The sequence below is a fragment of the Stigmatopora nigra genome, chromosome 3 (assembly GCF_051989575.1).
Source record: "Stigmatopora nigra isolate UIUO_SnigA chromosome 3, RoL_Snig_1.1, whole genome shotgun sequence".
In the NCBI taxonomy this organism is placed as follows: domain Eukaryota; kingdom Metazoa; phylum Chordata; class Actinopteri; order Syngnathiformes; family Syngnathidae; genus Stigmatopora; species Stigmatopora nigra.
This window is the reverse complement of record NC_135510.1, coordinates 17,015,034-17,033,217: the sequence shown is the minus strand read 5'-3', so window position 1 is coordinate 17,033,217 and position 18,184 is coordinate 17,015,034. Positions and strand designations below refer to the sequence as shown.

The following is an 18,184-nucleotide window of genomic DNA, read 5'->3' as shown; positions in this document are numbered from 1 at the left end:
GGCCCTTTAATTAATTGCATTATCATCTGCAAACACTCACCGCCACCAAAAAAAGCCTCCTGAGAAAACTCAAACATGATGTGTGCCACTCTGCTACAAAAATCAACAGGCCGCACACCCACAGTGCCCCCTAGCGGCTCCCACAGTCATTACAGGAAAGTGGGATTCTATGACAAAGCCGCCTTTTAAGACATGACGAGGATATTTGGTGCATTTTTCCGACAATGTGACTGAAATGGAAAAGAGAGAAAGAGAGACAAGCGTTAGTAAAAAAAAAAGGAGTTGCAATGCTACAATAAATGGGTTGTTATAGCTTTAGGTAGCTCACTTTTATGAGCTGAAGACGCTATTATGTAGTTCTTTATAGACAAGGACATGGAGAGTTACTTAGCTTCGGGGAAGCAGTGGCCCATTTTAAGACTTAGTTTCCGTCGACGGCGATGGGCGTCCAATCCATTGACGATGAGAGGGCATTGGGTTGAATGGTCGGTGACAGTTCAAATGGATTGCAAGTGTAGTTAATTATAGTTTCTGAATGAAATGTAGAGTTTTGGCATTTATACCAGATTTTACGCACTATAAGGCGCAACTCAAAGGCCAATGATTCAGGGTGATCGGACGTTTGGTCGCCGGTCTTTTGGTCCCTTTTGGTCAAATGGTAACGAGAGTTTACTGTTGAAGCCAGCTCTCAAAATTATATTCATGAGAGATTTTAATATCTAAGAGAGTTTACTATCTAAGAGAGAGTTTAATATCTAAGAGAGAGTTTAATATCTAAGTACTGTTTAATATCGAAGTACATTTGACCAAAAGGGACCAAAAGACCGGCGACCAAAAGATTGGCGACCAAACGTCCAGCGACCAAACGTCCAGCGACCAACCGTCCGGTGACCAAACGTCCGGTCACGCCGATTTAGGGTATCTCCCCCACTAAAGTTAGCTGGGATAGGCTCCAGCAACCCACCCCACCTAGTGAGGATAAAGCGGTTTAAAAAATTAAATGAATATTCCTTCCACCACCAAATATAACAGTACAATTAATTTTGTGTCGCCCAAATTTTCCAGGTTTTCAGAATATGGGAGGAAACTGGAGTACACGGAGAAAACCCATGCAATCCCCAAGGAGAACAGTCAAACTCTACAGAGGAAGGTCCGAATCGGAGATTGAACCCTCGATATCTGAACTGTGAGGCACTATGTGCTAACCACTTCCTTCACCAACGGTAAGATTACGACAAAAATCTCCAACTTTGACTGTTTTGTTGCATTTTATTGTTCCTTTCAATTTTGTTGACAACAATTTTAACACCGACTATAAGAAATAATAGTTCTGGCAATATTAAGACTCGTAGTATTACTTCGTTATGGAATATTAAATATTAAATCAAATTTTTGGATTGGCCATTTTCCCTTCTGTACAAACATCAGAATTTGGCCTTTTTCTTGGAAAACATTGTAAAGAAAAAATGTCCTGTCGAAACTCTTTAAACAGATGCGTACTTGCTCCTGTGAGGTAAATACACAATCACTACCTTCAGGACGGTAAGTAAAACATTTATTGATTACCTCCGAGCTGCTTGGAAAGAAGCCATGCTGGCCAAGAGTCCATCTCCTTCGGAGGTATTTTCTCACGTATAAGCCGCACCCTTAAAATGATCAAATTTTTAGCAATTTCTCTCGTATAAGCCGCCCCCTGATTTACAATTTTCACCTCCATATTCATGGTTTTAATAGGGAGTACAAATGTGTTATTTTGAAGGGAAAATCTTAAGAAAAATAATCATTTGTGGTATTTCTTAGATGCTGTATCAATCCAGGGTGTGGCTTAACGTGGACGAATTAAAAAAAGGAAGTCATGTGAGCAGTACAACCAGGAAGTGTGTCCGTGACGGTCTCGTTTGTCATCCTGAGGTAAGATGGCGGCGCCCTGAATGACACAAGTGAGTTTTTTTATGTTTTATGCAAGACACAGTTACTTTAATTTTATTCAGACGTTAAAATAATTTAGTTTCGCGATTTATTTGTTTATGTTTGCTCTAATTTGAAAGAAAAGGCCATATTGTTTTGCGTTAGGGTTTCGTCTTTGTTGCTTTCCAGTTTAGTGCAAGTCAAGTCTAATTTATGCGCATATAAGCCGTACCCTCGATTCAGTCATTTTTTGGTGCGACATATACTGTTTTTTGCGAGAAAATAGGGTAAATAATTTTTTTTTTTTTCTAAAAAAGAGACAAAAATTTTCTTGAAGTTTTTTTTATTAGGTGAGAGATTTGACATCTTTACCCTCCCCAAAACGGGAATGCATTAAACATAAATAAAACATCTTTAGAAAATAACGGTAACAAATCACCAAAAAGAACTTTTTTGAACATTTGATTTGTTTTTTGTTTTTTTTTACATAAATATTTACACTTTTTTTTGTTTCAACTTAACCGGTTGAAAGGAGCAAACTCTTTTTTTTAGTGCACTTTGCCGCTAGTTTGTTAGAAATAACAAACAAATAAGCAAAAAAAAAAAAAAAAGGCTCGACGGCGTCTCTCATTTGAGTGATTGTCCCTTACAGGAAGTAGAAAAAGTAGCTTTCCTTCCAAAATAAAGCTGCTGCCGTATGCTAATAGAATAGTGAATCACGCATTAAGTTGGAATTAATGTGTAATAACTACGTTATAATAGCCCCTGGTGGATTGGAGCGTTCCATTACTTTTGGAAAAATGGGCGTGGCTTATTCCAACTTCCTGTCTGCTATTATTACCTGACCTGCAGGTATCAAGTAAATTAAAATAAAATTATCCTGTTAGTGGTGCTTTCCAATTTTTCGCTAAAAATTATTTCTTGCTGGAGAGAAATTAAATATCAAATTTGGGGATTTTTACATTTTAATTTTTTTTAAGGTAATTTGTGAAATTCTGATCGAGATAAAAAAAATTGAATTTGGTGCTATTTTTATGCTAAATTTAATTTTAAGTGTGTTCTTGACATGCTAATGGAATTAGCTTAAAAAAGAGCTAACGTATCTGAAATTTTGTGATTTTAGACATATGGGAAAAATGTTTTTTGGGGGAAAAAAATGTAATTTTTTGGGGAAAAAAATAGTTTTTGGGGGAAAAAATGTTATTTTTTTGGTGGCGAAAAAGGTTTTTTGATGTAAAAAAATCACAAATTTGGCAGTAGTCGCATTTTGTTCAACAATAACGTTTTAACGTGAACCATATTTTCCTCCAAAATAGCATTTTTTTATACAGATGAGAACATTTACATTCAAATTTAGTCATTTTCCGTCTTAAACCCCAACTTAAAAAAAATCCCAACATCTGGCTGAACAAGTTTTTGTATGAAACGCGTATTTCAGAATTTTATCACGTTTAACATTTCGATCAAAAACATAAAATGCTTTCTTTTAAAGCGTAAAATAAAATTGCTTGCAATGTCGATATTTTTACATCCCATAACATTCAACGTGAATAAAACATGTCTATTCCTTTTGTTTTTATCTTTAAAAAAAGATGACTTTTTAATCATTAAATTCCCAACAGAGCGAACGACGAGTGGTCAAGGTAAAAATTAAAAAAATAAAAGTTCCCAGGCGGCGTAAACGATTTTGTTGAAAACGATGACATTTCTTCGTAGGAAATTGACAAAAAAAATTCTGAATTGTCAAAAACACGCAAAAACCAATGTTATTTCAAATGAAAGCGTTTCAAATCTTAACGCCAGAACATGGCGTTTCATTTTATTTTGACGGTAGCGTTTTAATTTGAAATTTCTTTAAAAAAAAAGTATATTTACGAGATAGAAAAGCGTAAACAAAAAGCCGTGAAAAGATCGTTGGCTATTTTGTGGTCATTGACTTACGCGCTGCAAATTTGAAGATAATCCCGCATGGAATTGAAAGTGGAAGAAGAACAGCAGCACCGGCACCCCCGTAATCGGCTATCTAGAAAGTCTAGTTGCCGGGAAAGTGCGCGTGATGAGTCAGCAGAAGAAGATCTCGCCATCTAGAGTGGCGTCGGGGAGTTGCTGGGAATCTGGAAGGGACAATTTTAAAATGCTAATGTTAGCAATGCTAACTATACATACTAGAGGTTTTATATTACTAGAGTTTTTTTTGGTGCATTCGCAGCAGAGGTAAATTTAGGCAAGACGACATGCCGAGATTCCATTTTGAATCCAATCCAATTCGTTTTAACTCAAGCCATGTGGTAAATAATCGGTATTTATGTCACTATGTATTTTGGAAATTTGATTGTTTGCTAGTGCCTCAAGAGAAGTAAAATGGGTATTTGTTTCACAAATGTTAGCATATAAATATGGTTTCTGTCCTCATTCATGATGTACATTATTTTATTTATCTTTTAAAGATAGAACAATTGACAATTGTTGTTCTATTGGAAAAAATCTCTTGAGTTTACACACTTAGTAGAGAAGGTGAAGAAATGCAATCATTTGTCTATTAGAATCCGACAGCCGTTATTGGCCACCATAAAAAAAATTCAACTCTCTACGTTGCACGGTTTGGACAAACGTAGCGATTTAGTCTTAACATACACACACACCCATCCATAAATTACTCTAAATAAGGATTATATGCATGAATTTTGTATGTTAATTTTTTTAATCATTCACGGTTGCAGGGGTGCTTAAGCTTATCCCAACTAAGGATTATATGCATGAATTTTGTGTTAATTTCTTTTTTAAAATAATTTACGGTTGCAAGGGGTGCTTAAGCCTATCCCAACTAAGGATTATATGCATGAATTGTGTATCTTAATTTTTTTTCTTTAAATCATTTACACTTGCAGGGGTGCTTAAGCCTTAAAAAGTGTTTTGACACTCAGACATCATTAAAATAAATAAATAAAATAAAGGTAATTTCATATTAAAAAAAAACAAAAAAAATCCAATAATTAACAAGCTTGGCCTTCTTACCTCCAGCCTGACCTTTGACCTTCTTCTTACGTTTATCCTTGCCATCCTTTCCCCGGTTTTTAGCCAACTGCAATAGACTCTTAGACAACTGCTTGTTGGACTCCCCCGTCTTGGCAGAGGACGAAGAAGATGACATGAACGGGTTGAGGCCGCGAGTTTTGGCTTTGCAGCGCTGTGACGACGACAATGCAGAAGAGAGCGCATCCAAGGAGTCCGGGTCCAAAGACTGGCAACTACCCGCCAACTGGGACTCATCCGAAGCCGTTGAAGGAGTCCTCTACGATTCAGGTGAGGAAAAACGTCAAAAAATCGTCCATTTTAACCCTTTCAAAGCCATTTTTTTGCGTTTCGTTCACCTCGGCACGCCGCCGCTCGTCCGTCTTGTCCATCTGTCTCTTCAGGGCTTCCCTGTCCTTGTCCAACTTTCTCTGGGCGTCTCGCAGTCTCTCCAAGTCCCTTTGGTAGTCCCCCTTCCGATTGGCTAACTCCCGTCTCTCCTCGTCCAATGACCGTTGCTGTTTGGACACTTCTTCTTCCTGTGGTGAGGAATAGTCAATTTATGGGTGTTGTGATGTGGATCAATGGGTTGCCAGATCAATAGATTCCCGTAAAAATGTTCTCATTTTGTGGGTCGGTCTTTTATATGCAATAATTTATGTTGGGAAATGATGTATTTTGTTATTAATGTATCCATATTTGTGTTAAAGATGAATCAAGACTGAGTAAAATAGAAGATGTGATTATATTAGTGGATTTTGGAGGTCAAAGGTCACAAGTTGGAATATAAACAGTATGTAAGATATGGTCTTATTCGTTTATATGCAATAATTCATGTTGGGGAATTATGTATTGTGTTATTAATGTGTCCATGTTTGTGTTGCAGATAAATCAAGAGTGAGGAAAACAGCTGTGACTACATTACTGGATTTGGAGGTCAAAGGTCAGATGTCAGAATACAAACATGTATGTAAAATATGTAGGATTAAATGGATTATTACTCAATTTGCAGGATAAGTTTGTAATATTAAAATTGGGGTAGTAAGTTGTGTTAAAGATAATATTGAAATTATTATATATTTGGGTAATGAGGTCAAAGGTCACAAATCAGAATATTAATCATAAGTATACAAAATAAATACAAATTATGGGATTATCGTCAAATTTGCAGGATATTGTTGAATATGATTTTTTAAAAAGTGGATTATTATTGGAGTCAAAGGTCAATGAGGTAAGAAGTCTCTAATGTTATTATTAATAATCTCTTATTTGTACTTAAATTATCTTGAAAATAAGGATATTTCTATTCTAAGGGACCTGGTGATTATATTTTGGGGTGCTAAGGTCAAAGGTCAGAATAGGTACGTATCTATGGGTCTTTATTATTTTAATCAAACTTGCAGGATATGTTATGAAACGGAAAATAATATTAAAATTTGGTTAGTGAATAATGGATTTCAGAGTATTAAGGTCAAAGGTCACAGATGACAGTAATTTTGTGACAATTTGATAACAGATAACCGACCCTATTTGATTCCAATGTACCGTATTTTCACATACACAATGCGCACCGCATTTTAAGGCGCACTATCAATGAATGACACATTTTAATTTATTTCCCATATATAAAGCACACTGGATTATAAGGCTCCTTGCCTATTTTGGAGAAAATTTAAGACTTAAGTGCGCTTTATAGTGGTGAAACTACGGTAATTGCTCTTGACTTCCAGCTATGAAGCACTCACTACTTTACAGTCACCTCTAGAGCCAGCCATTTTCGATTTTTTTGTATACAATCTTGCAGTGGGGGGGGGGGGGGGCTATATGATGGAAGATTTTGTAAACTAAGATGGCATCTGCATATTTAACAGTATTGTTTCAGTTCAGGCGTTTGTGTTTTTTTAATATCCGACAGTGGTGGGTTTTCATTTTTGGTTTTTAGTTTTTTTCCATATATAAGGCGCACTGGATTATAAGGCGCACTGTCTATTTTGGAGAAAATTTAAGACTTTTAAGTGCGCCTTACAGTCGTGAAAATACGGTATATAGTAGTTAACATGATAAAACAACGCAATGCAATGTTACAACGAACATACCTGCACATTGAGCATAGCCTCCTTGTCACCGAGCAGCCTCTCCCTGAGCTCAAAGTCCTTTTCACGTCGTCGGCGCTCGTCGGCCTGTGCCGCCTGCTGCCTCTGCAACGCCGCCAGTTCCTGCCGTTGCTTTTCCAGGCTACGTTGCTTCTCTTGCTCGATCAGCGAGCCGGGCCTCGAGGACGGCCGCGATGACGAGCAGGCCGACGGCGAGCGCTCGCTCAAGGCCTGGCGTTGGTCTTCGATGAAGCTGTCCTGCTGCACCACCACCGCCTGACCATCGGGGGTGAAATGAGTAAGCCAAACTAAGACTCGATTGAGAAGTAAGATGTTGGGGGTGCCGGATGGCGTACCTGCAGTGTGCTGAGCAGGAAGTGAAGGTTGGAGACGCTGTGCAGCACCTGCTGTTTTTAAAACAGAACAAAAATCTACTATAAGCAACTTGGATTTAGTCCAAAAAGTATTTTTTTCACTGGTGTCGAAGTGGCGGCCCGTGGGCCAAAACTGGCCCGCCGCATCATTTTGTGGCCCGGGAAAGTCAATCATGAGTGCCGACTTTCAGTTTTAGGATGAAATTAAAATGAAGAGTATAGATGTATATTAAATTTACTGATTTTTCGCTCTTTTAAATCAATAATTGTCATTTTTTAATCATTTTTTTCTGTGTTTTTAGTTCAAAAATTATTTTGTAAAATCTAAAAATATATTTAAAAAAAGCTAGAATAAATATTGTTTTAAATCTATAATTATTATATCTAAAATGTGGGAGGAAACTAGAGTACCCGGAGAAAACCCACATAGGCCTCTTGAATTATGTGTGTTCGGATTTATTATGGGTTAATAATATACTGCGAGGCATAAATTGATCCTACCTACAATATAAAACTATTAAATTAAAAAATAAGGTTTAAAAAAGTGGAAAATAAATGGAAAAACTAGATTTAAAGTACATGGACGCACTAACTAACACACCTTAAAATCACGTGTCCTTTTTATACTAATACCTTAAAATAGATGTTATATTTCATAATCTGGGATTCGTTATAGTTCAGAATAATACAATATCAATCCATACATGGTATGCCATTGATACAAAATGGATAAAAAGAGTAATTAACGTCATTTAAACTGGTTTCCATATCAACGCGGCTAAGCTAATCGGGTTAGCGACAGGAAGTGTCTTTGTTACCTCGCTGTTTCTTTTGAGAAGCTGCAGCAGGTTGGCGTTTCCTCCCTGCAAACACACACACACACACACACACACACACACACACACACAAGGACAACCATTAGTGTCATGTGCACCCGTGCGGGTGTTTCGTGAGGCCGAGCTGTTGTAGAGATCATTATGTAAGAATTATGCAACATGCGGAACACACACACAAAAAAGAGGCAAGTTTACAAGAAAACCACCAACTAATGCGAAGAAGAATCTCATAATGTGATTATGTAATGTGTGAGCTTTATTTTCCACTTCTTCATGACAACCATCGCAAAAGCACAATGGAAATAAACTAAATCTGGAATGTAAACTGAATGGTCCCGGTTCAAATGGATTGGATGTCTGGATAGGTAAATTGATTAAATAAAAAGATATATAATTTATAATGAATAAATAATAATTATAATAAAAAATAATATAATAATTAAAACATAATAATATAATAAATAATATAAAAATAAATAGTTCAATAATTCCTAATGAATAAATAATGATATAAAAATTAATAAAAAATAATATAATAATTAATACATAATAATATAATAAATAATATAACAATAAATAATAATAGTACAATAATTAATAATAACATAATATTTAATAAATAATAATAGTATAGTATTCAATAATTAATACATAATAGTATAATATTTAATATTAATAAATAATAAGCGTATGGCAATTAATAAATAATAATAGCATAATATTTAATAATTAATAAATAGTAATAGTTAATGAATAGTAAGTATAATAATTAATAGTTAATAAATAATAATAGTATAATAGTTAACAATTAATAAATAATAGTATAATAGTTAATAATTAATAAATAATAATAGTATAATATTCAATAAATAATAAATTAAATAGATGAATTGCGCTGTTTTGGACGACAACAATAAACGTCTAGTGCGATAGAAAAGGAAATTCTCAAGATAATCCATGAATAAAATTCTACCATAAAAGGGACGACCTATTTGTTTTCAAAAGTATGTGTCGCATGACAAACGGCAGACATTTTTAGATGATGGTAAACATCAACGTTGAGTCTACGGTGAAGATGGGCCGTACCTTTTTTAGGACGCTGTCGGACTCCGTCCTCCGCAAGTCTCTGGTGGCCTCCTCGCTTTCATCTTTGTCTCCGCCTGCGGGAAAAGAGGCGGCCATAGATAAGTGTGTTTTGCTACGTTATGTTACGAGCGCGTTGCCGTGCAAAAAGTCTCCCCTCCACGAAATCTGTCTAATTTTAGTACTATTAAACACATTTTAGTACTATAAAACCACTAGGTATTTGTTACTTTGTTCATAGATGGCAAATTAGAACGAATAAAAATATTTCTCCAATCCAACATCCCATTTTTGGTCTTATTTTCAGATTCATTGAACAAATTAATTAGTTTTTAGTTCATTTCTATGGGAAACATTCATTTCAGTTCCGAATAAATCAGGGGTGTCAAACATACAGCCCGCAGGCCGGATTTGGCCCCGTCTGGTGGTTTAGTACGGCCCGGGGAAGAAAGCTGCATTGTATAAAAAAAATATAAATTTTCTTTACATTTTGTAGTTCTTGTATTATCCGCTAGAGGGCGCAGTGTTTTAGTACGTGCAGACAACATAAATATACATTTATTTATGTTCTTATGATATTCTCTTGTTCATAATTTATTGTTCATAATGTAAAAGGACATTTCTGTTAATAAACATTTTGATAATTGACTCATTCTTTGCACTAATTATTAGTATTAGTGACTAATACAAAGGAAACAAGTGTGTTTGACACCCCTTGACTAAATCGACATATACGAGCTCAATCCGTCAACGAATTAGGCTCATATCTCAAAGTACCACTGCAATCAATTCCCAAACATAAATTTGCTATTATCCCACCATCTTACTTTTACTAAGTTGCATCTGGTGACTGTCAAAGCCACCGAAGGTCTCGGCCCGACGGGGCAAACACCCCGAGCCGGGCGCCCCTCCTCCGCCAACGCCGCCACCAACATCTTGTACACCCGCCATGGCTCCGCCCAGGCTGCCGTTCACCAGAGTCTGTAGAGTCTCCACTGTCGAACACACAAAATGGATGCACGGTCACTAAACAAATCATTTGGATAAGCGAGTTACGCCAGCAGTTGCCTGGCAACAACCTGTTCCACATGTACGTTGCAATCAAATGTGTTGACGAGACTGTGTGTGTGTATGTGTGTAGATGTGTGTGTATGTGTGTGTGTATGTGTGTGTATATGTGTGTGTGTATATGTGTGTGTGTGTGTGTGTGTGCATGTGTGTGTATGAGTGTATGTGTGTGTATGAGTGTAAATGTGTGTATATGTGTATATGTGTAAATGTGTGTATGTGTGTATATGTGTATATATGTGTATATATGTGTATATATGTGTATATATGTGTATATACGTGTATATAAGTGTATATATGTGTATATATGTGTATATATATATATGTGTATATATGTGTATATGTGTGTATATGTGTATGTGTGTATATGTGTGTATAAGTGTGTTTAAGTGTGTATATGTGTGTATATGTGTGTATATGTGTGTATATGTGTGTGTGTATATATGTGTGTGTGTATGTGTGTGTATGAGTGTGTGTGTGTATGAGTGTATGTGTGTATATGTGTGTATATGTGTGTGTATATGTGTGCATATGTGTGCATATGTGTGTATATGTGTGTGTGTACATGTGTGTACATGTGTGTACACGTGTGTATACGTGTGTATACGTGTGTATACGTGTGTATACGTGTGTATACGTGTGTATACGTGTGTATACGTGTGTATACGTGTGTATACGTGTGTATACGTGTGTATATGTGTGTATATGTGTGTGTATGTGTGTATATGTGTGTGTATGTGTGTATGTGTGTATATGTGTGTATACGTGTGCATACGTGTGTATACGTGTGTATACGTGTGTATACGTGTGTATACGTGTGTATACGTGTGTATATGTGTGTGTATATGTGTGTGTATATGTGTGTATATGTGTGTATATGTGTGTATATGTGTGCATGTGTGTATATGTGTGCATGTGTGTATATGAGTTTAGGAACGAATTAACTTGTTTTTAGTTCATTTCTATGGGAAACGTTCATTTGACTTACAAGTAAATCGACATATGAGCTCAGTCCCCGGATCAAATTAAACTCATATCCTGAGGTACCACTGTACATAGGAAACACATTACTTTTTTAAATTCCTCTTTCCTCCTCGCCTACAACGTGAAAAGAAAGTGAAATATTCCCAATTAACCAATTTATTATCAGGTTAGAGATAAAAAAAAAGTAAGCAGCAAGAAGACTTTCTCAATGCTCACTATGTTTATGTAATTATGCATATCTAAATTGTCGTTAAACAAAGCCAGCGAGGACACAAATGTGTATTTTATCTAATCAAGGGAAAATAACGGTTAGCGGTTAGTTGATGAAATGAGGCGGAACGCTCCCAAAAAAAAAAGGAAACAAAATGAGTCTTTTTTTCAACAAGGCTTGAATTGATTGTTTTTCAAAGTCGACAAGCAATATTCATTATCGCTAATTGCTACGGCTACATGCTAACAAGGACGACCGCGGGGGAGTTTGAGGCGCTCCTTGAAATTGTTTTCAGCCAAAATGACATGACGGAAACTAACGTCTGCCAAATTCAAGTCAATTTTGTCGTAAAAAAGAAGAAGCGCAACCAACGTGGACGTTCACAGCGGTCCGCCATTTTGTGTCTTTGTGTCAACCAGTTACTAAGAATGAACCTCCCCTCGCTATCCTCACATGCTACGTACGATGTGGTGGTACAAAAAGACATTAAAAAGTCACTTAAGGACTAAAGTTTACCAAAGTGTTTTGTCAAATAGGAAAAAAGAAAAGAGTGTTCATTGCAGCTGTGTCCTTAAGGACAATGGAGTGTGAGAACAATTTGCATTTAGAAGGGAAGCAGCAGGGCCTGAGAGCAATAACAAAACATCTCCAGCATCAGAAAGACTTCTCGGGCGACATCGTTTGCCATCGCAAATCGGACCGTAATCCCATGGGAAATCGGGCTGGAGCGTTTCATTTGTAAACATATGATTGTATATTTATAAAAAAATAAAAGATAAAAATTGGACTACTTATCTATGTGGACTTCTTATCTATGTGGACTACTTATTTATGTGGACTACCGTTTTATGTGGACTACTTATCTGCGTGGACTAATCAATGTAGACAATTTATCTACGTGGACAATTTATCTACGTGGACTACTTATCTACGTGGACTACTTATCTACGTGGACTACTTATCTATGTGGACTACTTATCTATGTGGACTACTTATCTATGTGGACTACTTATCTATGCGGACTACTTATCTATGCGGACTACTTATCTATGTGGACTACTTATCTATGTTGACTACTTATCTACGTGGACTACTTATCTACGTGGACTACTTATCTATGTGGACTACTTATCTATGTGGACTACTTATCTATGTGGACTACTTATCTATGTGGACTACTTATCTATGCGGACTACTTATCTATGTGGACTACTTATCTATGTGGACTACTTATCTATGTTGACTACTTATTTATGTGGACTACTTACCGATGCGGACTACTTATCTATGCGGACTACTTATCTATGCGGACTACTTAACTATGCGGACTACTTAACTATGCGGACTACTTAACTATGTGGACTACTTAACTATGTTGACTACCTAACTATGTTGACTACTTAACTATGTTGACTACTTAACTATGTGGACTACTTATCTATGTGGACTACTTATCTATGTGGGCTACTTATCTATGTGGACTACTTACCATGTGGACTACTTAACTATGTGGACTACTTAACTATGTTGACTACTTAACTATGTTGACTACTTATCTATGTTGACTAATCTATGCTGACTAATCATTGTTGAATAATCTATGCTGACTATTTATCTACGTTGACTACTTATCTATGTCGACTACTACTCTATGTCGACTACTACTCTATGTCGACTACTACTCTATGTTGACTACTACTCTATATTGACTACTACTCTATATTGACTACTACGCTATATTGACTACTTATCTATGTTGACTACTTATCTATGTTGACGATAGTAATCCCTCGAATAACCAAGTTAATGAACCCCTAAGTAGGATCACCCACATTATTACCGCCACAATACATGTTTTCACAAAAAGTGTAAATTTACTAAATATTTTAGCTATAGGGACATCAAAAGACGAATTAAAATCTAAATATAATATATAAATGTATATAAAAATGAAAATACTTTAAATACTGTAATCACGGTGAAAATAGTTCCTCTCCACTGATATAAATCCCAAAAAACAGGTTAACGGGAGTTTTAGTCCAAGTCCATTGTCTTCTCCATTGTCCGCAATATTCGAGGAATTACTGTAATCTCATTGTACTTGTATATTAACAATTTAAAAAAGGAAATATCAACATATCAAATCTAAAATACTTCAATTTGTCAGATTGTGTAACCAAATTTATCTTCTCTGTGTGTTTATTTATGTACAATACTTTGGTTAAAACAATTTTTGGTGTACTTTACCTTCCTGTAAAGCATCCTTCATAATGCACGCCCCCCTGGGGGGCTCCGGCCCTCCAGACGACGCCCTAAAGAAGCGCTCGGCTTGCCGGCAGGGCTCTTCCAGGGGTCCGAAACCTTCGCACATGCCCCGGAAGAGTCGCGCCTTCTCCTCCAGCAGGGACATGATCTCCGAATCCTTCTGCTTCATCAATTCTGAAGGAACAACCATTGTGTGAAGAAAAATGCCCGTAAGACAAATTTTGGGGTGGTTTGCGTACCTCTCGTCTCTTTGGCTTTGATTTCCAGTTGACGTTTGTCTTCCTCAGTCTCACTGGGAATGCCTTCGTCCTCGTCTCGCTCCCTAAAAGGCATGATGGGAACTTATTTTACATGTAAATGGGAGTGAAAGAGTTAAATCCAGATTTAGGTTTTTTTTATCAATGTTCTGGGAATGTTTTTCATTAAAAATATGAACATATTACATTGATTTCTACAATTATCCTTTCAAAAATCAATCAATTATTGGGGTTATTTACATAAAAGTTGTCTTTTTTTTGAGACACCTAACAAGAAATATTCTCTGATATATAAAAAATAATAAATATTATTTAAAAATTAAAGGGAAAAAATATTTTTTATTATATTATTTATATTTTTTTAGGACAAAAAGGGGAAAGAGTAAAAAAAGTTTTCATGTTGTCTTCTTTAAATAAAAAAAAATAAAATATTAGGACATAAATACAATTTTTAGAAGACTACATTCATATTTATTATTATTATTAATTTTTTTAGGTAAAAATCAGGAAACATAATTAACTTTTTTCCCCCGAATACGGGATAAAAAAATAAACTTCTGATCTAATTAATTTTTGACAGACCACATCTGGCCTTGGGTCTTAAATTTGACACATTTAATTAGATTATTGATTCACTTAAACTTCATTTTCTGACTAATTTAAGCAAAAATGAAAGAAATTCAAAAATATTTTTATTATGTTCATTTATATTTTTATTACAAAAAGGGGAAGGAGTAAAAAAAGGTTTTGATCTTCCCTTTTTAAAAAAAATAGCATTTTATTAGTACATAAATACAAATTTTAGAAGACTACATTCATATTTATTATTAATATAATTATTATTTTTTTAGGTAAAAATCAGAGAACATAATTAACTTTTTTTCACCAAATACGGGATAAAAAAATTTAGTTTTAATCTAATTAATTTTTGATAGACCACATTTGGCCTTGGGCCTTAAATTTGACATAAATTAAGCATAAGATTCACTTAAACTTCATTTTTCTAACTAATTTAAGCAAAAAATGAAAGAAATTCAAAAATATCAACTTAAAACATAGCCTCAGCTAAATATTATCAGTCATAAAACTGAAGATATTCATCCGATTAAACAGTTTTTTTTAAATTTACCTTGCCAATATGTTACTTTTTATATTACTTATTTAACTTTTTATTGAAAAACACGCACTTTGTAGAGTAGCACTACTCATTTTGTTATACACAGCTATTGTATAATGACAATAAAGGCTTTTAATTACATTTAGTTGGACCTAAGGGTGTTTTTTTTTGAATATTTAAAATATTTTTTTTAATAGTATCCTAACGGGAGTACTCACATGGACTGCATGGCGTTTTGGATGAGCTGCATCCAAGCGTTACGTTCCTCTTTGGAGCTAGCCAGCACTTCCATCATCTCCGGCTTCTCGATGCCGGCGGTGATGAGGAAGAGGCCGCGTTCTTCGTTGGCGACCCCGCGTACGATCAGCTTCTGTAGAGAGATGACGGTAGAGCGCTGGTCCTACCGTGGGTTGGTTGGGTCCAGTTGAGGTGGGAGGGTACAAGTGGATGAGGAGACAGATAAATGATGATGGGAGATGATGATGATGATGGTAGGAAATGAGTTGGATAAGTGACAGGCAGCGGAAAGGGAAAATGGCAGGAAGCAAGAGGGAATAAACAAAGGATGGAGAACAAAAGAAAATGGTTAGCATCGTTATATATAGACAAATGAAAAAAAAATTCGCAAAAATATTGAAAAAAAACACCAGGTAATTACATATTTCTCAGAGATTAGAAGTAACACAACATTCCTTTTGACTTGATTTTGTACTTTATACTTTTTATTTGAATGATGAGTGATGAGTATGTTAATGCTTAAGTCCTTTTTTTTATGTTTCATATGTACTGTTAACGGATGCACTTTTTTATATGTATCATATCTTATGCTGACCATGCTCATCTAAATGACATTTTAATATTTTTTAATACATTCCTTTGGACTTGGCTTTGTACTTTATACTTTTTAGTTTAATGATGAGTTAATACTTGAGGCCTTTTTTCGGTTTATGTTTCATATGTACTGTTAACGGATGCACTTTTTTATATGTATCGTATCTTGTGCTGACCCCGCCCATCTGTCACATTTTTAAAGTCAATGTGGCCCCCCGGGCCTAAAAGTTTGCCGACCCTTGAGTTAGAGAATGAAGGTCGGATTTTGGAATATGCCCATTGCTTCCGCATGAATGTGACCCATATGTCTATATAAATATAGCGCGTCAGCAAGCAATGTACCCAAACAGTCAAGTTGTCAGCGTTATACAGCAACATCTACAGAATCTTGAATTTAGTGCATACTGATTGGGTGGGCCGTCCATTTTAGAGAGAAAATTTTAGGCTTTTATGTGCGCCCTATGTGAGTACAGTAATCCCTCGATTTTTGCGGTTAATGTAGACCAAACATGGCCGCTATAAACGAAAAACCACAAAGTAGACTTACTTACCCCTATTTAAATATTTTTTTAAAAATGTTATTCACCGCTATTTAAGTATATATTTTAAATAAATTATTATAAAAAAAATTATAAAAATTATAAAATTATTATATTAAATAAGTTATCCATCGCTTATTAAATATATATTTAAATCTTTTTTTATTCATCGCTATTTAAATATATATTTAAAAAAAATGTTATTCACCCCTATTAAAAAATTAAAATAAATATTTTTTTTGAAGTGGAGTCACCCCTATTTTATCTATTTTTTTTACTTGAGTGCTGAGTTCTAGAAGCAAGTGGAAGAAAAGGGGGAGTGGTTTCTGTTTGCGAGTTTCAGCATGGACTTTCACATTTTTATGAATTTAAATAAAATAAAAATTACAAAAAAAATTCCCCCATAAAAAAAACAGCAATGTAGTGAAACCGCGATATTCGAGGGATTACTGTAAATAGATCCCACATTGCATTTTTATAATTTTGCATCATTTAATAAGGGGAATTGCAATCATTAATAAGGGGAGCACTTTTTGACAGGTATCCTATACTCTACATATGAAGTATCTTTTTACTTTATGGCGTTATATTCTCCTAACAAGCAGCAGATGGCGCTTCTGTGCGAAACACTATAAAAACACACAATAGCACCACCTTCAGGACAGGAGTACAGCTGTATAACCTTAGATATCACGCTATAGGATAGTTTTGTGGCGGCTAGCGCTCCAATCCACTGCTCAAGTGTTTTTGCCCAAGGCTGCCCTCCAATCTAAAAACATGTTATTTGTCTTTTTAAAGGCCTCCATTCTAAAATGGCGGAGCAATTTGGCCATGATGAGTGTGCTTTTCTTTGCCGCAGGCTAAGCCACGCCCCCCCAAACCCCCCTTGCTCACTCAATGTGGAAAAAATGATGATATATGGAAGACTTATATCATTATTGTAATTGTTTGAGAATTATATTGTAAGTAGGTTTCAAGGGGGAAGTGGAAGAACATTTGCGGTGCATTCAGGGACATCTCGGAAAACAGGGGATTGACATATGAACATGGAAAAATGAACTATACGTGGAATTCAAATGGCTTTATGTATGTAGGTTATGTAAAATTAAAGTTGTTTGACTTTGATGGTGAATATTGTGTATATTGTGAATTTTAAAATTGTATTGTGGAATTTTTTTTTAGATTATTTAGTAATTTAAGAGTACAGTAATCCCTCGATTATTGCAGTTAATGTATAGCAGACATGACCCAAACGAAAGACCGCAGGTAGGGTTAAACCAATTAAAAAAAAAAAAAAATATATATATATATATATATAAAATAAATAAGTAGATAAATATTTTTTTACTTCGGCATGGGAGTTTCAGCATAGATTTTCACATTTTTATGAACTTTAAAACATTTATTATTTAATGTATTTGTTTTTAACTACATGTTGAGTTCTAGTATCATTTTTTATTTCTTTTAAAATGTATTTATTTATTTATTTTTTACTATAAGCAAGCAGAAGGACAGGGGAGTGGCTTCTGCTTGCAAGTTTTAGCGCAGATTTTCACATTGAATTAATAAAAAATATTTAAAAAATATTAATTTTTAAAAAATCAGT

General features: G+C 35.1%; 1 protein-coding gene across 6 annotated transcripts in view; it reads right to left on the bottom strand.

The window, feature by feature from the left end:
* Positions 1–2,234: 2,234 nt before the first annotated feature.
* Positions 2,235–18,184, bottom strand: part of akap13a (A-kinase anchoring protein 13a) — a 57,279-nt gene continuing 41,329 nt past the window's right edge. For all 6 annotated transcript variants that reach the window (XM_077712552.1, XM_077712551.1, XM_077712550.1 and 3 more), the window contains 11 exons: positions 15,427–15,608; positions 14,074–14,156; positions 13,817–14,008; positions 10,134–10,301; positions 9,310–9,383; positions 8,206–8,250; positions 7,370–7,420; positions 7,017–7,289; positions 5,280–5,459; positions 4,924–5,200; positions 2,235–4,022 (listed from right to left, as the gene is read on the bottom strand). In XM_077712552.1, the coding sequence (XP_077568678.1) occupies positions 3,970–4,022; positions 4,924–5,200; positions 5,280–5,459; positions 7,017–7,289; positions 7,370–7,420; positions 8,206–8,250; positions 9,310–9,383; positions 10,134–10,301; positions 13,817–14,008; positions 14,074–14,156; positions 15,427–15,608 (1,578 nt within the window). In that variant the 3' untranslated portion in view covers positions 2,235–3,969. The remainder of the gene's footprint in view (positions 4,023–4,923; positions 5,201–5,279; positions 5,460–7,016; positions 7,290–7,369; positions 7,421–8,205; positions 8,251–9,309; positions 9,384–10,133; positions 10,302–13,816; positions 14,009–14,073; positions 14,157–15,426; positions 15,609–18,184) is intronic.